The sequence below is a fragment of the Sminthopsis crassicaudata genome, chromosome 3 (assembly GCF_048593235.1).
Source record: "Sminthopsis crassicaudata isolate SCR6 chromosome 3, ASM4859323v1, whole genome shotgun sequence".
In the NCBI taxonomy this organism is placed as follows: Eukaryota; Metazoa; Chordata; class Mammalia; order Dasyuromorphia; family Dasyuridae; genus Sminthopsis; species Sminthopsis crassicaudata.
Window position 1 is genome coordinate 374889051 of NC_133619.1, and position 25589 is coordinate 374914639.

General features: G+C 33.9%; 1 protein-coding gene and 1 pseudogene across 2 annotated transcripts in view; both read left to right on the forward strand.

Moving 5' to 3' along the window:
* Positions 1–16251, forward strand: part of ACMSD (aminocarboxymuconate semialdehyde decarboxylase) — a 64644-nt gene extending 48393 nt beyond the window's left edge. For both annotated transcript variants that reach the window (XM_074301880.1, XM_074301882.1), the window contains 2 exons: positions 13304–13402; positions 16027–16251. In XM_074301880.1, the coding sequence (XP_074157981.1) occupies positions 13304–13402; positions 16027–16089 (162 nt within the window). In that variant the 3' untranslated portion in view covers positions 16090–16251. The remainder of the gene's footprint in view (positions 1–13303; positions 13403–16026) is intronic.
* LOC141559672 (malate dehydrogenase, mitochondrial pseudogene) lies at positions 6016–6961 on the forward strand (annotated as a pseudogene).
* Positions 16252–25589: the final 9338 nt, after the last annotated feature.

Here is a 25589-nt window from a genome sequence, read left to right on the forward strand (position 1 = left end):
CTTACTATGTTCTAAGCATTGATCCAAAAATAATTTGTAATAGCTGGTGCCAGGGCAAAGTGTTTTTACCTTTCTTTGAATCCCCAGGATTTAGTCTGACACTAAATAAGAGCTTCATAAATGTTACTGTGATTTGACTTGCTAGACACTGTACTAAGTGCTGGGGAAACAATACCAACAGGCAAAGAGCTTATATTGTACTAAGGGAAGAAAAATATAGGGGAATCATGGTTAAGAAGGAATGTTTTGGGCAGGAAAGTCATAAAGACAGTAACTGGCACTATAGGGCTCTGACTGTCTTCGAATGCTAGAGATGAATTGAGCATTGTCACAGAGCTAAATTTGGAAAAGGATTTGCAAGATAGATTTAGGCTGTGGATATCAGCAGCTGATGTGAAAAATGCTTCCCAAACAGTCCAGAGTTTGAGGGCAGGAGTTTGCCTCAAGGACCAGACATGGGTCAGACATGAGGTATACTTCAATCTTTTCCAAAGCTAGAAAAGCCAAGTTATCTAGTAACATGGCATTGCTCTGTAAGTATTCTCTAGATTCCAACTTGTACTTCCAGGCTCTATCCTCACAGAATAGTTGCTAACTTTACTCTCAAAGTTCTAGAGCATCAAGTCACATAGAAGCCAAAGGCCATTCTGATGCCCCAGCACTTCCAGAGTAGACAAAGCCAGATTAAATTGTAATTGGGAAATATCTAACACAACAACAACAAAGAATACATTCAAACATAAGCACTGTTCATTTTGTGGTTTTCTAAGTCAATACCAACCCCAAGTGTAATGACTGAGTTAGCACCCTGGATACCTTAGAATTAGCCGGAGACAGGATAAGCAAAAGTCCTTGGTCTTTATTCTTGGTCTTTTGGAGTAGCATTCAGAGGAAATGGATAGCGGACTCTCCACACCTTTCTCTCTCCCCACCGCCAAAATGTCACTCTCGTTTGTCTTACTCCACCTTCTGATCCCTCTCACAATTCTTTGTCACAGATTCAGCCAGCACAGAATAGTTGGGCAGGGCCATTCTCCAAGCATATGTTAATAGAGTATTATCCAATTGGTAATTAGCCTTAAGTGCTCAGTTATCCAAGTGCATCGGCTCAGAGATTCAGGCCTTTACATCTCCTGCTTTGTTTTAGAGCACTGGTCAACCTTTCAAAGTTAAAAAGATCAAGGGCAGGGGGAGGAAAAGACTGAGGCCTTACTCTTTCCCCTCCTCAAAGACATAAAATACTCTCCAAAACTCTTTATTATGTCATAGACCAGCAGGATGTGGTTAGTTTAATAACTCTCAACCCTTAGCCCTTCCCTAATATTGGAAAGAAGAAACATTCCTTTTTTTTTTAAATTTTATAATTATACATTTTTGACAGTATATATGCATGAGTAAATTTTTTTTATAACATTATCCCTTGTATTCATTTTTTCCAGATTTTCCCCTCCCTCCCTCTACTCCCTCCCCTAGATGACAGGCAATCTCATACATTTTACATGTGTTACAGTATAACCTAGATATAATATATGTGTATAAATCCAATTTTCTTATTGCACGTTAAGTATTGGATTCCGAAGGTATAAGTAACCGGGTAGATAGACAGTAGTGCTAATATTTTAGCAATTTAGCAATAACAATTCCCAGTGTTCAAGAAGAAACATTCTTTAGGCTTAAAATGATGAGGAGATTCTTTTCACTTCAGAGGTGGAATACTCTGGGTGTAAGACCTTTCAAATGACTAAATGTGTTGATTGGTTTTACTGAACTGATTTTTTTTTTCTCTTCCTTAATCTTTGTTGCAAGAAAAGATTGAATGGGTGGTCTAAAAAGAGGGACATTCAAAAATGAATGAGATGGAAAGTAAAAGATGTCAATACAAATTTCATGCTTTAAAAAAAAAATGGTGCAGAGAAGGTGTTAATTCTCAGCATTTTTGGCAAGAGAAATTAACTAAAATAAGTAATGGAAAATATCCTAAAGGAATGCTATATTTGAATGTGTTAAAAGCAAGATTGAGTATAATAAAATGAAGAAAGACAAGACAGATGTTTAGAATTAAGAGCATAACCAATGATGTAAGGAACAATGACAAAATAGCTTTGTATTGTGTTTACTGTGTCAAGAGGAAAATAAATCATTTAAAAGCTACCTTACTTCAAATACAACTGTGACAACTCCCCATTTCCCAAGGGAGAAAAATGAAATCTGGATAGTTCAAAGTCAAGTAAAGCCTGAGATATAATGATAATATTTACTCCACTTTATTTAAACTAATGGTGGTCACAAGGGAAATTTCAACTAATATGTCAAATTGTTTAACTAAAATAAAAAGAGGTTAATAAGCTTTTTTTCTATGCTCTACTCTGCTATATATGAGATAATACAATGGAACCTTGATTAATGGGAACTCCACAATTCTCAATTATCTTGATTTTTTTTTCTACAAACCACTCCTAGGAGAAAAAAGCAAATCCTAAGAAAACAAGCTGAAAAAGAAAAAAAAAAACAAAAAACTTTCTAGCTTATGTCCTGAATTCCACATACAGTCAGTTCAATAATAGAAATAATTCAACATTTGTATATTATCTCATTTGATTTGATTCTCACAATAACCCTATGAGGTAGATAGTAATTATATTCATTATACAGATGAGAAAATTTAGGTAAAACTTGAGACTTGGGATTATGCAAATAAGGATCTAAAACAGGATCTGGGGTCTTCCAGACTTCAAAACCAGAATTCTGTTGGTTTTCCTATTACTTAGCTGTCCAAGAAGCTCCATTAAGAGTTGAGAAATTTTTTTTCAGTAATGGATTATAACAATTATTCTATATGTTTATTTAACCAATAAGCATACTACAAGTAAAACACATGATATAAGTATATTATACAATAACCACAATCCATATATATTTGACTTACTTATTTCTTGACAAAACAATCTTTTAAACTAAGACATTTTTCAACTAATTCTGTGTAAAGGACAAGTAATCCTCCAGTACCTACATACAATTGAGTTTTTTTTCCAAGTGCATTCTTTTATTTAGGAATGTCTTTATTTGGTGAAAAAGGTTTGTGTTCTAAAAGACATTATTCAAGGCTCTTCCATTATGAAGCTGATAGAGACATACAAATAAAAATTTAGTCATTTTTAGACATTCTTGATTTTCAACTGACTAGAGAACTTAAAATTCGATTTAACAAATATAACACATGGTACCTTTATGTTATAAGTTATCATAATTAATATTAACATTTCATATTATATCAAATATAACATATTTAATGTGAAAATGTGGAAAAACAACCAAGAGGAAAATGATATTCTTTTTAGTGTGACTGGTCTAGTTCCTTACATTGGCTGCAGGATCAAAGAAACTTCTAAGCATATTGCTATTCTACCAAGATTCCTCTGTTGCCAGAGTCATTTCATCATAGCCAAACACAAGAATAATGAGGATGCTAGCTCACATTATATAGCATTTTAAGGTTTACATAGCAATTTTCTCTAACATACCTATGAAGTAGGTAGTATGAGTATTATCCCCATTTTGCAGATGAGAAGACTGTGGCTCAGAAAGGTTTACATAGCTGATAGTAAGTTTTAGAGCTGGTATGTTAATCTATTTCTTCTGACTTCAAGACCAGGGGCTTTTCCACTATGACAATTGGGTTCTAACCTTTAAAGCAGAATTTAGGCCCCTGATGAAATATCCTCCTTGCTTAGGAGTCTCCTCAAATTCATTTTGGGATAGTTGGTCTTTTTCTTAACAGCTTGTCATTAGAGGCTTTGTCTTCACTGCTTCACTGATCTAGTCATTCTTTTAGTCATGCAAGAATCCTGACAAAAGGTAGAAACAAAAGATGTAATAATGATGATGATGATGATATTTAGCATTTATATAGTATTTTAAAGTTTATAAGGCACTTCACATATATGTGTGTGTATATGCACACACACACACACACACACACACACACACATATATATATATATATATATTTATTTATTTATTTATTAATTGAACTGATTCTCATAATTCTTAAAAACTCATATTATTCCTATTTTGCAGATGATGGAACTAAGACATAGAAAGATTAAGCAACTTGCCCAAAATTATAAAACTAAGTATCTGAGAAAGGATTAGAACTCTGGCCTTCTTTACTCCACCTCTTTACTCTAGTCACTTAGCCAACTAGCTGCTGACATGGTGCAACAAAAAGACCCAATATGGTTACCTGAGTAGCAAATACTTAATTTTTTATTAATATTATCCTGAGGGCAATATATAACTCTTTAGAATGAAAACAAACAAACAAACAAAAAACCTTATCAGAATTCATTTGAAAATATTTTAATTCCTAACTATAAATTTTGTAAGTATATAGGTGTTTTTTAATCTGCATCTTTTCCTAATTTCTAATAAGAAGCCCAAACTTCCTGATCTGGAAAGTAGAAAATATCTTATTTCATTTTACAGGAAAAATGACCTGCTTCCATGGAGTTGTATCACCATCTTATGGTCTTCTAGGAAGCTGCTACTAAAAAAAAAAAAAATTTACAGCCACATTGCACTTTCAAAACAATAAATATTAATAAATACCCTTTCTAGAAGAGTAGTATAAGGTGTATAGAGCACTGGTCTTGGAGGCAGCAGAAGGAGGTACAAATCCCAGTACTGTTACTTGCTGATAAGTAAGTTCTCAACCTCTCAATTATAAAATAGGATTCTCTCATCTATAAAATACTTCTCTAATTGATAAAATAGGGTTCAATTCAACTAATGTTTACTAAATACTTACTACATTCCAGATATTGTATTAGACAATGGCACTATAAAGATAAAAAAATAAAGAAATAAAGAAATTACATTTGACTGGAGGAAATAAGGACAATGACAAATATCTGGGTCACTCTACTAGAAATCTCTCTCCCAGATAACATTTATCTATTAATACTACTCCTTGGATCCAATCATTCAAACAATTCTGAATCTAACTATGCTATTATTTAAGGGAGCTAGGTAGGACAGTGGATAATGCCCTGGGCCGGGAGTTGTACCTTCCTGAGTTCAAATCTGGCCTCAGATACTTACTAGCTCTGTGACTGAGCAAGACACAGTTCCAGATCTATGAAATGAGCTGGACAAGGAAATGGCAAACTACTCCAGAATCTTTGCCAAATGAGGTCACAGTCAGACATAATACTTACCCATATCTCTTCATCATGCAAGCAACACATGCACAGCATCTTCCAGGAAGCAACACATCCACAACTAACCTACTGTCATGCCCCAGACTCTGAAGTCCTAGTCACAATTTAAGTGCCTAAACTCAGCTTCTCCCCCTGGTTCCTGCAAAAGTCTCCAAAATTTTCCTGAATATATTGATCTCTTTCTGATTCTGACACAGCTTTTGTAAAAAAAATCCTTTTAATCATGCTGAGCCTTCATTATTAGCTTCAGCTGTTCTGAGACAATGTACCTGATAGCATTTTCATAGAACCATACCATTAGTTTTTTTAAAAAAAAACTCCTCATGTTATCTGCCTTTGCTTCAGCCTTATATTGTAGATGTCTTTTTAAATCTAAATTGGTTAGTGAGCTCCTTGTCCATCCATAACTCTTTTTTATTCAGTTCTCCCCTTTTCTTCCTCACAGAATCTTTTTTGTTTGTATCATTACATTTATCTTGAGAGCATCTCATTTCACTTGAGCCTCCTTCCCACCTATGACCTCTGAAATCAATCTTCCAAAATCAAAATTTTCTCTGCAAGAGCTCTCAGGGATGCTCAGAGAATTGAGATTTTCCCATCATAGTATATCATGCTTCCTTGTTGAGTTTGTCATCTCTTTCTAAAATTCATATTCCATTTTTTCTATCTGGCAGGATGATCTAGTACATTATCATTGCTACAATTCTTCTCTTCATTTGTTCTCTGAAAATAATTTCCATTTGTAAATGGCCTCTCTTTTGCCCTACACTGAACCTGTGCCGTTTATTGTCCCTTTAATGTCCCTGCCCTTGGCTTGCTCAATGGTCTTAGGACCACAGTACAGAATAGTACTAAAGTAGCTGTGCTCAATATTTCTGGAAGAATTAGACAACCCTTTTCACTTCCCTTGAAGAATAACTGTTTAGTGAGCCATCTAATGCTTTATGATATTGCTCATACACCTGGTGTAGCAGCTGATCAGAACCACATTGAAACCAGACTATGAAAGGTTACATATGAACAGATTGCTTGAAAAGTTGGGATGTTGTTATGATTCCTGTCAGAGTCCCAAAGAAGTCAGGAATTATTCCTGAACTTTTTCAATACTAATACTATAATTGTTATTTCTCTAGCTACTTGTTGCAAGTGCTAAATATTACCCAGAAGCCATAGTCTGGATTATTGCAACTTGTCAATTCTAACATCCCAATCACATCTAAAATTTTCCCTCCCCAAAAAAATCTGTGTACAATCTTCAACAGAATCTTTGGTGGGGCAACACTGGATAGCATCAGAGCAAATTCTTCTGTTACAGAAGTGAAGATTTTTCTTGAGTCAATATCCCCATCATTGGTGGTCATACAGGGAAGACCATTACTTCCCTGATACATGGACTTTCCTAAGGAACAGCTGAAAACCTTGACAGAAAGAATCCAAGAAACTAGAACAGAAGTTGTTAAAGCTAATGCTAGAGTAGGTTCTATTACCCTAAAGATAACCTATGCCAGTACCAGATTTGTCTTCTTTATTGTGGAGACAATGAATGGAAAGAGGAAAGAAATTGAATGTTCCTCTGTCAGATCAGAAGAAATGAAGTGCTCTTGTTTTTCCATATGCTTGCTGCTTGGGGAAAAAGGCATTAGAAAAAGCTCCCCTTTTGAAGAGAAGATAGTCCTTGAGACATTCCTGTGCTAAAAGCTTCTGTTATGGAAAGAAATGATTTTGTGAAGAACATGAAGTAAAAAAACCAAAACAAACAAAAAAAAAAACACTATAATTTGAAAAGAGAAATACATTTTCTAAATTTATTAATGCATTATGTCATTTGAAAGCTATTTTAAATGCACTGCATACTATCAGAGGAAATGGATTGTATTAGCATATTATCACCCCCTTCAAATTGTCATTGGTTGTGTTGGTACATTAATAAAATAATCATTAATGTTTTTTTAAAATCATATTGGTATAGATTTATTAACAAAGTGCTGCCTTAGAATAATCTTTATCCAACACCCAAACATATATTAAGTGCTATATAAATATTAAATATTATTATTAGATCATTAGATTGCACAAATGAATTGTCCTCCTGTTTTAGATTCTGATTGGACCACAACCAGAGTTTTGTATTCAGTGCTTGTTGTTCCCTATGAGAAAAATCCCTTACAAGCTGAAGTGGATCCTTTCAGACTTAATGCTGAAGATTTAATACTACAGTTCATTTGATTTTCACAATAATTCTGGGAGACAAATGCTATGATTATCCTATTTTACAGGTAAGAAATGTGAGGTACACAGAGGTTAAGTGATTTGTCCAACAGCACAAAGCTAGTGTCTAGAGCAAGATTGGAACTTAGGTCTTTCTGACTCTTGGCACAGTATTGTATATACCAGTGGTCCTCAAATTTTTTAAATAGGGGGCCAGTTCACTGTCCCTCAGATTGTTGGAGCGCCTCACACTCTGTCTCCGCCACCTCAGTCCAGAGCCAGAAGTGTGCATTGCTAACACGAGTTTAGGTCGAAAGTCACTTCCAGTATGATTTTGCCATAACCTGGCAGGCCTCATAAACGTCCTCAGTGGGCCGCATCTGGCCCACAGGCTGTAGTTTGAGGACCCCGGGTATACACTGTGCTTTCTAGATGTTCATATTGCTCCCATACTGAATGCATTGTCTCCCCTATTAGAATGTGAGTTCCTTGAGAGCAGGGATTATCTTGCTTTTATATATGAATCCTGAGCTTAGTACAATGCTTTGCACATAGAAAATGCTTAAGAAATATTTTTTTATTATTCACTCATTCATTTAAATATTTGAAGGGCTCCCATGTAGAAGAGGGATTTAATTTGTCTTGCTTGGTCCAAAAGGACTGATGTATAGAAGATACAAAGAAACAGGATTTAGCTCAACATAAAAGAAGAGTGGGATGGGGGGAGTTGCTTGGAAGGGGAATCTTTTTAATAACTAAAACTATACTAAATTCAATTGAATTGCTAAATTGGGGGAGATCACCATCCCTCAGAGGTCTTCATATGAAGGGTAGATGACAAGTTGTGAAGCATGTAACAGTCTGGGTTCTTTTTCCCATATGGGTTTCAATATTTAGTTTCTGAAAAGGTTATTTGCTAATTCTGAGAGTAGACAATTCCTACAAGTTCTGAACAATGCGGGATCCAAAAAATATCTAGAAATAATTAAGTATTCTCATTGGATCCAGAAAACCATAATAGAGATAAAGGGGAGGAAATATAGATCAGTAAATAGAAAGAAAATCATATTAGGAATGAACAGAACTAGATTTTAGCACCAACTCTTCCATTAACAAACTATATAGGGTAAATACTTGGACCTGTTTTCTCATATGTAAAATGAAAGGGTTGGGCCAGATGATTCCTAGTGTCCCTACTGGTGTTAAAATTCTGTGAAATTACTTCAAAAAACAGAATTTTCGGAATTTTTCAGAAGAAACAATTTTCATTTCTGTTTTTGAATTTCATATTCTCTGTAGTAAAGCAGAATAGATCTGATCACAAATTAAATATCAAAGTAGGTTATAATAATACTGGGAATGGGAGCACTAATGACTAGAAAGATAAATTAATTTCTGACCTGATTTTCATATGCAAAGAGTTGACAAGTATATTATAAACATTCAAATTTTTAAAATGCATAATGTGACAGAAGGATTTCAGAACTGCAAATAGTTGTAGAGGTTTGGGGGGTGTTTTTTGGGTTTTTTTTAAGGGAGCTTGGAAATAAGGACAAATGAATCTCTAGTGAACACCAACAGGCAATTTAAGAAAGGATCAGCTGTTTGCACAGATGTACAAAGACATAACTTTTGGTCTTTGGGGGACTTCCAACAGCGGGAGTTGAGAATGTTAATTTGCTTGCTTTGATATAGTAGCAAGCATGGAAATAAGGAACAGATTTGTTGATCCATCATGTCTTGTCTTCAAACTTTCTTTCAAACTATTTCACATAAAATACATATTTTTAAAAATCTTTTTAGATTTTATGAATTTTATTAAATAAACTATCATTTGGGTTTCTATCAAAATTAAAGTGCTAAGGATATATTTGATGGTTTAAGGATGTAGCTCTACGTCTTTTTGTCTTTGTCAAGTTGTACTTTTTAAAATTTATGTGATAGATATTTGCATTATATGAAATTATCCAATTGTATTAAGACCTGGAGTACAATTCTAATTAAAAGTGGCAGTGTTATGCCAATGTAATGAAAGCTCAGATTTATCTTAAGTTAGAAATTGATTGTATATGGTTGATACATTAAAAACAACTAATTATTTTTAGCTAAAATCTAATTCCCCCAAAACTATGTAGTTTATTCTAGTGACATAGTATCTGTAAATGCATAGCTCAGACACTTAGATCATATGGTTAGTGAGACCAGGATCTGGAATACAAGGATTCCTCTTGAAATCCTTGTAGTACAACAGAGGCTAGAACTCAAATTTCCTGATGCCCTGTCTAATGCCCCCTTTACTGTATCATTGTGCCTGACTAGCTAGAACTTTGTTTCAAAACCAAAAATGATATTACCTACTTGTTTGTGTCCAATTGTCTTCAAAATACCCCACTCATGAGCATTTGCAAGGGATGCAAATGGTTCAGATCAAGTCGATCTTTACTACTGGAAAAACAACTCCACATGATGGTTTCACTGACAGGAAATCAGTAAAAGTCATTTTCAGATATGGAGAAGAATTGCAATTTACTCTATTAGAAAGGACTGTAGTCAGTGAAAGAATCATTCTTCTTATATTTAGCTGAGAAATCCATTCTTTAAAAATGTGTTGTGATCTTAATTTATGTAATGTAATTTATTCAACAAAGAAGGTAGATTTTAATACTATTTTATTTATCTAATTTACAAACATCCCAAATGAATATTGAAGCAACATCATTCAAAAAACAAACAGAACATATTGTGAAAGTTGTTTGTTTAGAGTTAGTTGCTTATTTTAAGAAAAATGAATTAAAGTATATGAATAGACAATTTTCCAATAATGCAATTAAAGTCATTTATGTCATATGAAAAGATACTCTAAATCACTATTGATTACAGAAAGGCACATTAAAATAAGTCTGAGGTGCCACCTCATATCTCTCAGACTGGCTTTTTTCAGAAATCATATCATCTTGGCTAGGATGACAGATAAATGTTAGAGGGGATATGGGAAAAATGATAAACTAACACATTGTTGCTGGAGTTGTGAAATGATTCAGCCATTCTGGAGAGCAATTCAGAACTATGCTCAAAGGACTATAAAACTGTGCATACCTTTTGATCCAGGAGTGCTAAAACTGGGTCTGAATCCCAAGGAAATCACAAAGGAGGGAAAAGAACATGTATAAAAATGTAGTTCTTTTTTATAGTTGCAAAGAATTGGAAAGTGAGTAGATGTCCACCAATTGGGAAATAGCCAAATAAATTATTGTATGTGAAAGTAATGAAAATGTTTTACAAAAAATGTTCTACAAAAAATGATGAACAAACTGATTTTAGAAAGGCCTGGAAAAATTTACATGAACTGATGCTGAATTAAACAAGTAGAACCAGGAATATAATGTTCACAGTTAACAGCAAGATTGTGCTTTGATCAGTTTTGAAAAACTTGGTTCTTTTCAGCAGGCCAGTGATCCAAGACAATCCCAAAAAACTTTGTATAGAAAATGCCACCTGAATGCAGAAAGAGAATTATGGAGAATGAATGTAAATTAACACATGCTATGTTTACTTTTTTTTTTTCTTTTTCTTCTGTTTTTTTTTTTCCTCTCATGGTTTTTCCCTTTTGTTCTGATTTTTTCTCTCCTGACATGATTCATAAAGAAATGTGTATGTGTTAGGTTCTTACTAAGTGCTAATGAGATAATGAGATGATAAGTTCTTACTAAGTGCTAAGTCGGTACTTGACAATTCTCTAGTTACGGCCTTTACTGGGAGTTTTACTTCTGTGAACTTCTGGGGAGGAGCTTACATGCTTAGGAGGAGCAAGTTCATTGGTTGAAGTAATTTCTCTCAGAAGCCCTTGCGTTATCCTATGCCCATTCTCTGGGAGGATAAAAGAGGGCGGCACTCGAGAGATAGAGAAGAGTCTCTGCTCTAGGTTAGAGTTAGAGTGGCTCTCTGGAGGAGAAAAAGTCTTGTCTGGGCCAGACCCGGGGCAGCTCTCTGCAGGAAGGGAAGTCACTACTCTAGACCAGAGTTGGCGGCATCTGTCTGGAGACAACGGCTCTCTACAGGAAGAAGAATCTGTCTGAGAAATTTGAGTTGAGACAGCAGATCTCCTCCCAGAGAGCAATCGGCAGTCTCTGGAGACAACAGCACATTACATATTGGCGCCCAAAGTGGGGCAAGGACTTTTGCTTATCCTGACAAAGACTTATTCTGAGCCCTTCAGAGGAGCTAGACCAGACCATCGCATGTATTTTTAAAAATCAATGTACAGGCATAACCAGAAAAAAAAAGAAAAGAAAAGAAAACATTAAAAGTAATTTACCCAGGTCAAAAAGAAAAATATAGAATAGAGTAAAAAGTGCATCAGATTTAGAGTCAAGGGATCTTGTGTGACTGCTTGTGTGGTTCTAGAAAAGTCATTTAACTTCTTGGAGCACTAATTCATCTGCAAAATGGATTGTATATGCTATACACTTAAAAACCTTATAGATTTTGTGTGCAGTGATTTTTTTTTCAGAAATCATATCATCTTGGCTAAGATGATAGGAACAGATGGTGATGAATATTATGGTGATGAATGTTGGAGGGGATGTGGGAGGGCTGGGACGCTGATGCATTGTTGGTGGAGTTGTGAGGGAGTTCAGCCATTCTGGAGAGCAATCTGGAATTGTGCCCAGGAGGTTGTCAAACTGTGCATGCCCTTTGATACAGCGGTGCTGCTTCTAGGATTGTGTCCCAGGGAGGTGCTGGGGAGGTGAGGGGGACCTGTGTGTGCCAAGGTGTTTGTGGCAGCCCTTTTTGTAATGGCTGGAGGCTGGAGGGTGGGTGGATGCCCATCAGTTGGAGAGTGGTTGGGTGAATTGTGGTGTATGAATGTTGTGGAGTATTGTTGTTCTATAGGAGATGACCAGCAGGGTGAGTGCAGAGAGGCTTGGAGAGACTTGCATTGGCTGGTGCTGGGTGAGATGAGCGGAGCTAGGGGAACATTGTACACTTCAACAACAATACTGTATGAGGATGTATTCTGATGGAAATGGATATCTTCAGCATAGAAAAGATCTAATTCAGTTCCAATTGATCAGTGATGGACAGAATCAGTACACCCAGAGAAGGAAAACTGGGAAATGAGTGTAAACTGTTTGCATTTTTTGTTTTTCTTCCCAGGTTATTTTTACCTTCCGAATCCAATTCTTCCTTTGCAACAGCAACGACAACAAAAACAATTTGGTTCTGCACACTTATATTGTGTCTAGGATGTACTATAACATATTTGATATGTATGGGAATGCCTGCCCTCTAGGGGAGGGGGTGAAGGGAAGGAGGGGAGAATTCGGAGCAGAGGGGAGTGCAAGGGATGGTGCTGTGGAGAATTACTTATGTATGTGTACTGTCAAAAAATGTGATTGTGAAATTAATTTTTAAAATAATAATAATTAATTAATTTTTTGAAAAAAGAAGAAGAAATCATATCATCACATAGTTTTATGTTGCTTCAATGTAGCCATTGAAATCATCCATGTTTTATATCAGGTAGAAGCCTTCGTTTTTAAGTCATAATTCTCTATTTTCCTCTAGTTCTTTTAAACTATTCAGTTTTGTAATTTTAGAAGACACCAGGGTGACATCTGCTGGAGAAAAGATGTTAGGATGACTTTTTTTAAAACCTTCAAAATAAGGAAAAATTCTTTTCACTCAAAATATCATGGTCATCATATTTTATATTTCCATGGATCTGATGAATGATAAGCCAAATGTAGACACAGTTTTTGTTTTCAAGAAGTATTTTCCAAAAGTTTGCCACTTTGGTTGGTTTACCATATGTACTTCGGTATCCAATGAAATTAAAAGATTTTTTTAAACCATGGTTTTTTTTCTGTTTTCAGGATAAAGTTCTTTTGGGGACTGATTATCCTTTTCCCCTGGGAGATCTTGAAGGTGGAAAATTGATAGACTCTATGGAAGAATTTGATGATGAAACAAAGGTATGATATTTGGGCTTTGGTTTTGATTTTTACTTCATTATTATTTCTTTGGAGTATATTTCCAATTCAGATTGGAATAGAGGTTTACACAAAAAAGAGTTCAAGACTCTTTTTAAAATGTCACAGAAGTGTAGATATGGTTGTCAGAGGATGATTGATAATTAACAGCATAGCTGAGGCACCCTATCAGAATGTTTGATAATTTATAAAGTAGATAGTGTTTTTCTGTCTCCAAAGTATGGAGTCAAATAGAACTAAGCTCAAGTTTGGCTTTACATACTTATTAGCTGTGTTCTTTTGGACAAGTCCCAAGGTAGTTTCTACCTACCTGCCGTCTTGTGAGGATAAAATGAGATAATATTTGTAAAAAAGCATATTTTAAAGAACTATGTGGGGGCAGGGAGAAGAAAGATAGGAGACATTTCAGACATAAGGGCTACAACTTAAAGAGTTTTTCATAGACTCAATCAGAAAATGAAATTAATTTCATTACTCAAACATTCTAGTCAATATTTTAATATACTTTTTAAAAAATCATTCTTCAGGAAATAAAAATCCTGACAGTAAAGAGCCTTCTGAGGACATTGTTCTAGAGGGATTTTTGCTGGAGAGAAAGTATAAACTCTTGAGGAGTTTATTATCTGCATGGGTCAAATGAGTTGAGCCCAAGTGAGGGTAGGGGAAATAGTCATTGATATAAACACTCTTTTATCAGCCATCTGTCTGGATGCACATATATATGTCTGTGGTCATACTATATAGCTACATCTAAAGTAGCATTACCATTATCTCTGGAATTAAATGACCTGGGTCTAAACCCATTTCTAATACTCAGCACAAATTATTTACCTTCCATTGTCTTCATTTATCTCTTCTGTAAAATGAAGGGATTGGACAAGATGGAATCAAAGGTCCTTTCCAGCTCTAATCTAATATATTATGAACATCATCAATGAACTCTCTACCTGTCTCGTAATTATTATGGCAGGGGTTATGTTTCAATATAATGGGTTTCCTTTGTGGTCCTAAATATTTTATTTTAGCATTTAAAAACATTGAGCTTCAAAGCTTCAGACTGCCAAAGGGGTGCAAATGTACAAGGCTAAGTTCTTAATTCCTTATGTCATGGAGATTTTCTTGGTGAGGCTGATTTCCCAGAAAGGGAAAGGTCCCATGACCAATAGTTTTTCTCCATGAGAAACTGCTTTGCTGATCTACATAATTTTTACCACCAAAGGTCATAACCTCAAGTCATAAGGCATGAGTTCTTGCTTCTAAGATTTATCAGTTATACCACACTGAATGAGCAGTTTTATGACACAGTTTCTTTTCTGGAAAACAAGAACATTAATATTACACTATCCATATATTGAGGTCTTTGTAAAGTGTTATGTAAACTTTAAAGCAGTAAATATTAGTCAGACAAAAAAAAAACCATTTATTAAGTTCCTACTTTGTGCCAGGCACTATATTAAGCACTGGAATTACAAAAATAGGTAAAAGATAGTGCCCTCAAGGAACTCACAATCTAATAGCAAAGACAACAAACAAATATGTACAAGAAAGCTATAGACAAACTAAATTAATTAAACAGGATAAATGGATGCGAGTTATATATGGTACAATGTTTTAATTTATATACTTTTTTCAAATCTATAAACTTAAACAACTTTTCCATATATCTGATCTTTGGAAAGAGAACAGGAGGACAGATAATACTTTGAGGTGCAGAATTTTAGACATTTTACTAATCTAGAATATAGTTTAGTTTAAGCAAGAAAACATTGTTCTGGAAATTTCCACCACAGTGGATGCATGGATAGTTTAGAAGGACTTTAGCTTCCAAATTCATCTTTTTTTCCTCCCTTAGGATAACTGTGTTGTAATTTCCAGACTCTCAGATCCTAAGCCAATAAGATTTTGGTGAGATGTTCATTAAGATATTTTCTCTTATACTGAGGCAAATTCTTGGGAAAAAAAAATACATATGTAGCACAAGACACACAATAGGTTCTTAGTACATTTTTCAAATTAATTAATTGCATTTTAAGTAGGTAATGTAGTCAGGAATGGTAGTTCTTGTCTATAATTCCTTCTAATGAAGGGGGCTGAAATTGGTTAATTGTTTGAGCTAGGGAGCTCTGAGATACAGAGCTAAGCCTGTTGGCTTAATTGGTGAGTTTAGTCCCTCATCAATATGATGAAGCCCAAAAAACTGAGGACCAAGAAAAGGCAAATTAGCCCAGGTTAGAAGTGAATCAGGTCAAAGTTTCAATGCAGATCATCAGTTAAACTGCAATTATAAGTGTCCACTGCACTTCTAACCTGAATAAGATAAAAGACCTGGTCATCATGGTCCTCATCATCATCATCAATAGTAATAATAATAGTAATAAAGAACTGTATAATAGATAAAGTTTTGTATTTAAAATCAGAAAATCTAAATTCAAATCCAATCTCTGATTGCTATCAGTTGTATGACTATGAACATCAACTAAACTTCCTGAGACTTGGCCAGCTATCTAAACTTTTAGTTTCAGATGGCTTGTGGAAATAAGTCCTCAAAGTATTTACTTACCAAACATCAGTAATATATTTTTTAATGTTTTCTTTTTCTTTTCCAGGATAAACTCAAAGCTGGCAATGCTTTGGCATTTTTAGGTCTTGAGAAAAAACAATTTGAATGATTGAATTTACTACTGAAGAAAACTTTAGGAGGAAATCCTATTTTTCTCTGCTTCTATACGTATCAGGTGTATATTGCTATAAATTACATTGTGTACTCTATTTCCAGAAATAGAACATTTATAAAAAATCAATTATTCATGATTAAAATTATTTACCACTTTCTTCATTTTTCCATGAAGCATTTTATTCAAGAAATGAAAGTCTGAAAAATTAGTACAATGTACCTGTTCCTCTCAAAACATTCTAATCTTTTGTGGCAGGATAATTAAACATCTGGGGAAAGATCCAAAATGATATATAGCCTTCCATCTCTGTCTATGGTATCATTGGGAAATTGACACATTCAAACAAAAATATCACAAGCAATTACCTACATTTTACCAAGTTTGAAGACTAATTCAAAACAAATTCATTTGACAAAATAGAATAATGAGAAAATAAGGGAATCAAGCCAGGGATAAAATATTATTGGCATCCATTCCCAAATAGCTGCTGTTTCCCTATGTCTCATACTCATCTCAACTCCTAATTTACTACTCTGTCTCTGCAACACAGCAGTAGGAAGAATTCATCCATCACTCACAGACAGTGTTAAGGGAATTCAATGACATAGAAGAGGGGATAAAAAATATCAGGACATAGATGTCATGCTCTTCTTCTCTCTTTGGTTGACCTCCATAATCATCCAACCCTGTATCTCTGTCTTTGTAACACTTCCCCACACGTTTTTCAAAACCTACCATGCTGAGAGGTTCTCATACTGTGACTTCACAAATATTCTTGGGAATTTAGTTGCAGAGAGAACATGGAATACATATTTGGACATGCCCCCTTAATACATATTATTATTTTAAAAGGCTATGATTAGTCTCTATTTTTTAAATAAAATATAAAAAGCCCCCAAATTTTCTGTTTCCAATCACTTTATATTTGTTGAACAATGTTTAATACTAATATGTATTTAAAACCTTTGCCATGTAGAATATAGTGGGAATATAAGACTTGTATTTATGAAACTATAAGAGTAACAGTTCTATACTCTTCCACACACACACACTTTAGTTAACAAAAGGCTCTATGCTCATACTTTTATCAGTTTGACTAAGTTACAGAATTAATCAATAAATCAAGGGACATGATGTGTAAACAAGATTTTTTAGAATTGTTCATATCTCTTAGTAGGTCACCCTGCCTATAGAAGGAAGTAACTCTTTGCACCAGGAAAACGTGCCAGTCACATAGAATGAACATTAAGTCAGGCATACCCAAGTTCAAACCCAGCTTCAAATACTTGTTAGCTGTATGAGTATGAACAAGTCCCTTTGATTTCTGTTGGCCTTTTTCCTCATCTATAAAATGGAAATGATAAAGACATCTATCTATCAGGGTTGTTGTAAAAATAAAATGAGATGTCATTCGTGAAGTATTTTACAAATCTTAAAGAATTATATAAATGCTAGCCATTATTATCATTACTGTTAGCATAGCCAAAAGAAAGGACTTCTAGGCCATAAAATTACAAGAACCAATGAGGATTCCTTTACTAAATATATATCTTATTCATATGCCTCATTATCATTGTACACTAAATTTAAATCCACTGTCCCCAAACTTTATATGCATAGGGGAAGAACATATCCCTTATTTGGAAGAGAATGACTTAGACCAATTTTTTAAACTATACCACCTTAGTAAATATATTTGCTAAAAGTTGAAATTCTTATCTGATAATCCTATATGGCTGATATGTTTCTCTAGTGCAGAGTCACCTTCCTTGAAGCTGCTTCCTTGCATAGAACATAGAAAGAACCATAAGAGCTTATGATTGACAATACAAAACACCAAACCTTTCAGTTACCTACTAGAACCTTAAGAATAAGTAATCAGCTACTCTCTGGGGACTTGGCTCACCCAGACAAGCAAGAGCTGAAGGAAGTAGATGTACACTGTAGAATCTCTAGTATAATTTTGGAGCCCTTTTCATTTTTACAGATCCACTGAAGAGATTCTCTATCCATTACTTTTGTATTAGGATATCCTAGTTTTGCAGAGATCCATTAAAGAAAAATTTTTCTTTTTCTTTCATTTGTTTTAGGTTATAACTAGACAATATGTTTCTTTAGAAGTCAGTTCAGTTTCTTTAAGATAATTTTTATGCATTTAAATGTTTGAGTACTAACATCTGCTATAATAAAGAATCCTTATACACATGAGATATTTATTGTTATCATTGTTTTCAAAGCACCTAAAGAAGCTCAGAAGAAGAGAGATTAATGTGAGCTGCAGTAGCTAATGAAATTTTACTGCAAGAAATTTTACCTCATCCAGAGGTAGTTCTTCCTTCTCAGGAATGCTTCCAGCACCTTAAGCCTCTCACATTTATTTTCACATTCTATTTTATTATAGTCACCAGAGTACATACTATATTTCTCCCCACCTAGAACATATATTCTTTGAGAATAATATGGTGGTATGTTTAACATTCCTTAAAGTTTAAAAACTTTCTGATAAGATTTCAAATTCAAGAAAGAGTAAAAAACAAATGTAAATTTACTTGTGCCTAGAATTTTTGGTTAAGAAATATCACTTAATATTTTTATTAGAGGGGCAGCTAGGTGGCACAGTGGATAGAGCACCAGCCTTGAATTCAGGAGGACTTGAGTTCAAATCTGGTCTCAGACCCTTAACACTTCCTAGCTGTGTGACCCTGGGCAAGTCACTTAACCCCAGCCTCAGGGGGGGGGGAATATATATATATATATATATATATATTTTTTTTTTTTTATTAGAATGATAGATGTTAGAGTTGTTCTTTCTCCTGAATTGTATCTTGTAGAAACTATTAGTTTCCATACTGTCTTATGTAAGTGCACATCCTATTCTGCAAATAGCCTCTCTCTAAATCTATATGCATATTTATACAAATATATATCCACCTATGTAATTGTATTATATACCACTATGTATAGTGATATTTCCTATCTGTAATTACTTTATATATGCCATTGTGCCATTTTTATTCATCCTATTGTCTTGCACTACTACAATATGATGATTTGCCCACCTGATCCAAAGAAATAAAAAACAGAAGCATATCCTTCCTATTGGTTCCTATACTGCATATACTGGAAATAAACCTGAAAGTGTACAATTCAAGACTGAGGACTCCTTAATAATTTATCAATCACTACTATAATAAATTACCCATAATTAGTTAATGTAGCTTTCAGGTATACCTCTTTCAAATGAGATTACCAAAAAAGTGAACAAGGAAGGGGGAGGGGAGGGCAGACTATCTCAATCTTGATCTTTGGTTTAAAGAATGCCAGATTGCCTTTAGACAACCTTGTTGCATACCCCAGAGCCAAACAAAATGCAACTATTGTTGCTAAATGACTGATGAGGCTTGAATATGTGTGTCCTTCTTCTAATATCTTCATTAAATGGTTCAAGTAAATGTGTCAAAATTTTCCTTTTCCCAAAAGGGATGGGGTTGATACAAGCAAAAACCTCATCTTACTAAAATTTCTTTCTCCACTCTGTGATCACACGTAGCATCTTCTACATAGCCGTGAAAAAGCAATAGATTTGGATTTAGATTCTGTTGGTTTGAACTCTCCTTTTTATTATTTACTATCTGTGCAAACTTAGGGGAGTCATAGAGTCTCTTTATTTCAGTCTTCCCATTTGTAAAATGTGAATATGGAGGATTCAGAATATTACCTGGATCCCCTTCAACTCACAAATTGTATAGCTGTATATGGAAGGAAAACATACTGGAGGATGATATATATGTCTTTTAGTGATATAATTAATCACTTTTCTACTGGTCTAATATGACATAGTGTATCTAGTTTCATGATGCTGCTGCTACTGCTGTTAGATGGTGTGTGCTAGTCATCTGATCTCTTCTAGGCTTCACTAAGTGAAATGTAATGCTGGAGAAGTTGAGGCAAGATTATAGGGTTTTTAATGTTGTAATAGTGGAGAATTTGGACTTGCAAAAACTTACTAGCCGGCTGGATGGGACTCTTTGTCTTTGTCTCAAAACACCCAGCAAACCAGCAATTCCAGAGACTTTTATAGGGCTCCAGCTATCAGGGAAACAAAGGCAAAGGGGGGCAGAGCACAGGAAGGACCATAATTTTTTAATTCTGACAGGCTGGGGGTCAAACACAGGAGACAGGAAGTCTGAGACCAGGAGATACCTAAGTATTTGAGATAAGCCATCTGAAGTTTTATGACTCTTTGGAATGTGAGAGTGGCCAGAGCTTCTGAGGCCCTAATTCTCTCAGTCCTAATGGCCAGGAAAAGGGGATGGCCACCAAGGAAACTGAGGCATTACAACATGATTGTGCAGCTTCCCTCAGTTTCTAATTTTAGGTCAAGACCTTAGCTGAGGTACTACCTCTTTTCCCATCATCATTGTTCATTTATGTTTACCTTTTTTATGTTTTTTTTTATGATCTTCTTAAACAGGAATTTCACTAACGTTTCTTTTATTCCCCCTGTAGCTTTATACTCAGTTTTCCTAATAAGTTATTCTCAAATGAAAACCCATATTCTTTGCTTTCTGGAATATAATATTCCAAGTTATTCACTCCTTAAATGTACTATTTTTCCAGGTGATTTGTTTTTTCTATGGCTTACATTTTTTTTTCATTCTTCTGACTTTGTTTTAATATTTCTTGTCATCTCAAATGCTCTCATTTTACTTATAGAAAATTTTTTTTAACTCTTGCTTCATTTCTCCTAGGAATTCAAGTTGAGTTTTTGCCCAAACTATGTTTTTCTTTAAGGCATTTCCTGTAGATATTTTGTAATAATTTTCTTCTGTATTTTTGTCTTGAATTTCTCTGTCTCCATAATTAGCCTTTATAGTAGAATTCTTTGTTTGTTTGTTCAACTTCCAGTCTACTTCCTGACTTTTAATTTAATGTTAGTAATTTAATGTTAATTTAATGTTGGACTCTGCCACATTTCTGGAATGAAAGACAAGAGAGATTCCTGTTTTTTTGCTTTCTTGGGATATTAAGTATTGTGTTGTTTCAGTATATGAAGGACAGGATAGGAAAAACCTGCAAAATTTCAACATTCCCAAAGTAGTCTGTTCCTACTCAAAAACTAATAGATAACCTAGGACTTAGTTTTTTCTTAAGTCATGTGAAATTATATAGGATATTAGAGCCTAAGCTTTTCCTTCCTTGTACATTTTATTTCATACATAAGCATAGAACAAAGGAGGTAATAATTCTACTGTAGGCTAGATAAAGAGAAAAGATGAAAAGAGATGAAGTGATTGGCTGTATGTACATGAAAAGAACTTTGTTATCTTTGCACACTGTTAACCTTTTTTTAATTCATAGTAATTTGAAGCATAGTATAATTTACTGTTAGGTTAAATTTGTTGTTAAAATCTGCTGATATAGAACATTCCAAAAAAGTCTTTAGAAGAGTATCAGTTGACATAGAGATGAACTCTACAGTAGGCATTAGAAAAGAGAAAAATCATTATCCAAAGGATAAGTGGTCAAATGATATGAAGTTTTCAGAAGATATATAAATGGAATGAAGCAAAAGCTGACCCTTTTATGTACTTAGTTCATCCTGGGTCTTCTAATCTGAGAGCTAAAAGCTCTTCTAGGTGTTTCCCTTCTTTGCTATAGCTCAGCCTTCCTTTTTCCTCATCAAGGGCTTGCTTGAAATGCCAGTAATATTCCAATCTCTGAGGTCCAGAGTTTTATTTCTTTCTTCTTCCTCTTTTGAGATAGCTTCTTCCTTTTAAACAAACCTGAGATACAGATCCTTAAAATCTCTTTCCTTTTTTGTTCACTGATGGTCTTTACTTCTTTCTTTGATCTTTTTTTAGTATAGGTATAGAAGTGGTATATGTGACAGAAAGAAAGCATTCTAATTTAGTAGCTTCTTGTATATAATTCCAAATTGTTTTCCAGGATGGTTATACCCATTCTTAGGTCTACTAACTATTCATCAGTGTGCCCATTTTCCCACAGTCTCTCCAAAATTCAACATTTTTCTTTTTTATATTCCTTACCATCCTGATGAATATAAGGTATGAATCTCAGAAATGCTTTCACTTGCATTTCTCAAATTAGCAGTTATTTAGAGCATTTTTAAATGTGACTAAAGAAAGTCTGGGTTTTTTAAAGAATTCTGTTCATATATTAAAAGCACTTATCAATTGGAGAATGGCTATACAACTTATATATTTGAATCAGTTCTTTATATATTTTGGAAATGAGGCCTTTATTAGAGTAATTTGCTTCAAAGATGTTCCAATTTGGCATAACAGAGTGCATGAACGTAAATAATCTTTAAAAATGAAAAAAAAAATTACTTAGAGAAGAGCATATTACAATATGATGAAAACATTTAACATTTAACAAACTGAAAGATTTTCAGGTATTTGTAGCAAAAAGTTAGAACTCATTGGAAAATTTCAAGAAGATATATAAGGAAATCATTAAAAACTGATTAATTATAAGAAACATACTTTCAACTGGATTGAAGAGGAATCAAAGCGTACATCTGAAGAGTTTCAGAAATCTTCCAAACTTCTAGAGAGGCAAGAAAATTGGAGGATAGGGTGGGCATGGGACTTTTAGAATGATGTATATATTAAAATGTATATATTAAAATTAGGAGGATGGGAGAAAATAAGGAAGGGATTTTTACAGGGGTGAGGAAAATAAAGAATAAGAGAGTAAGGGGAAATGATGAAGTAACAAGGATAAGGTAAAAAAGAGGTTGAAAGGGAAAATAGTGAGTAAAAATAAGATGAAGGGAAATTCACAAATAATCATAACTTTGAATGAGAAAGGAATGAAATCACCCATAAAGTGGAAATAAATAGCTCATGGATTAAAAATCAGAATCCAACAATATGTTGTTTATAAGAACACATTTAAAAATCAGAGATACAGAGTTAAAATAGATGGTTGGTGTAGAATTTACTATGCTTTTATGCTATATTATTATGCACATAATGCAAAAAAAAAAAAACGGCACAAGTAGCCATTATGATCACATAGTTATGGCTAAAATAATTTATTTAAAAGATAGAGTAATTTCATTTTGATAAAAAATACTATAGACATTAAAACAGTATTATTATTGAATCTATATGCACCAAATACTATGGTATCTAACTTTTCAAAAGAAAAGTTAAATCAATTACATTTGAAGATCGATAGTAGTACTATAATGATAGGGGATTTTAATCTTTTCCCTCATAATTGGATAAATCTTACCAAAAAATAAATAAGAAATAAGCTAAGGAAATGAATAGAATTTTAGATAAACTAGATATGATAGGTACCAGGAGAGATTTTAATGGAAATAGAAAATAGAAAAGTTCATGGTACCTGTACAAAGATTGATCATATACTGAGACATAAAAATTTTATTGCTAAAAGCAGAAATATTAAAAGTTCCCTTTTCAGATCATAATGCAATAAAAATTATATTTAATAGGGGTTCATGGAAACATGAATTATATACTAATTGGAGATTAAACACCCTAATCTTAACAAATAAGAGGATTAAAGCACAAATTATAATTTCATTAAAGAGAATGACAATAAGATAACATCAAAACAAATACAGCAAAAGCAGTGATTAGAGGAAAATTTATACTTTTAAATGCTTACAACAATAAAATAGAGCAGATTAATGAATTAGACATGCTATTTAAAAAACTAGGAAAAAATGAATTAAAATCCCCAATTAAACACTAAATTAGAAATCCTAAAAATTAAAGATGAGATTAATAAACTTGAGAAAAAAAATCACTGAATTAATAAACAAAATGGAGTTGGTTTTATGAAAAGAACAACTTATAAAATAGACAAACCATTGGTTAATTTAATTTTTAAAAAAAAAGAGAAGGAAAGTACAGCTAGGTGGTGCAGTGGATAGAGCACTATCCCTGAAGTCAAGATGACATGAGTTCAAATCTGACCTCAGATGCTTAACACTTCCTAGCTGTGTGACCCTGGGCAAGTCACTTACCTCAAATGCCTCAGCTAAAAAGCAAAAAAAAAAAAAAGTAGGTACCATCTTTTGCCTTTCTTTGCATATCCCCAGCACAATATCTGACATATATAAGCATTTAATAAATATTTGATTATTGACTAAATCAACTTTAGTGGTTCACTGTTACCTTCAGGATCAAATATAAACTCCTCTGTTTTTCAAAGCCTTTAATAACCTGACCCTCATTATCACCTGTGAATAACTTTGCTATTCTCAATAGTACAACTTTCCACAACTACTCTGAAAGTCTTATGATAAAAAATGCCATCCATACTCAGAGAGGAACTGATTGTGTCTGAATGCAGATTGAAGCATACTTTTTTTTTCCCTTGAAGATTTTTTTTTGGGGGGGAGGGAAATTCATATTTTTTTCCACAACATGAATTTTATGGAAATATTTTGCATAACTTCACGTGTCTTCTTAATGGAAGTGGGGGATAAGGAAGAAGGGAAAGAATCTAGAACTCAAAATTATTTTAAGTATAACTTGAGAAAATAAAAATATCAAATATTTTTTTACCTAGATCTCTCCTACCATTCAGTCCTTTAACCCTATACTCTAATCATCGATACAGATTTCTTTGCAGTTCTCACAAGAATGCCATTTCCCAATTCTAGTTTTCAAATTTCAAATAGTTTTTGGCTATTTTCTCAAGCCTAGAATTCTTTCTTCACCTCTTTCTCCTGTCTTCCCAGGCTTTTTTCTAAGCTAAAATCCATCTTTTACAGAAAGCCTTTCTGTATCCCTCTTAATCCCCTGTTGATCTTCTCCAAGTTGTATATAACTTGTTTGTATATAGTTTTCTGCATGTTTTCTTTTCCTTAGACTTAACTCCTTGAGAGCAAGAACTGAGAGTTTGGGGAGAGGTTTGTTTTGTTGTGTTTTTTTGTCTTTCTTTACATTCCCAGAATTTAACATGTCATTTAGTACACAGCAGGTTCTTCGTAAATGTTTAGAGACTAGTCAGACTGCTGGGCATAGAAGCAATATATATATGAATATATATATGTATAGTTCAGAAAGTGTTATTCAAATCTTAAGTCAGATACTTAACAATTATGTCATTCTAGTCAAGTCACTTAACCTCTGTTTGCCTTAATCCACTGAAGAAGGAAATGGAAAATCACTCCAGCATCTTTGCCAATAAATGCCAATGGATTTTATTGGCATGAGATGGTCCACAGGGTCAAGATAGTCAGATATGACTGAACAACAGATATTTTAATGAGGAAATAGGATGAGTCACCTCAACTCACTTCCCTCCTCCCCTGCTATTCCTTTTACTTCCTCATTAGAAGATGGGAGTAATAACTCAAGTGATAGTCTTTGGTGTAGTGTACTATGTACTACTTCAGTAAAAGATAGAGGTAATTATGTAAAAACTTGACCTTTACACAAGTTTTCCCCAAAATTTAGGTGAATGTGGAAGTTATAAAGATTATG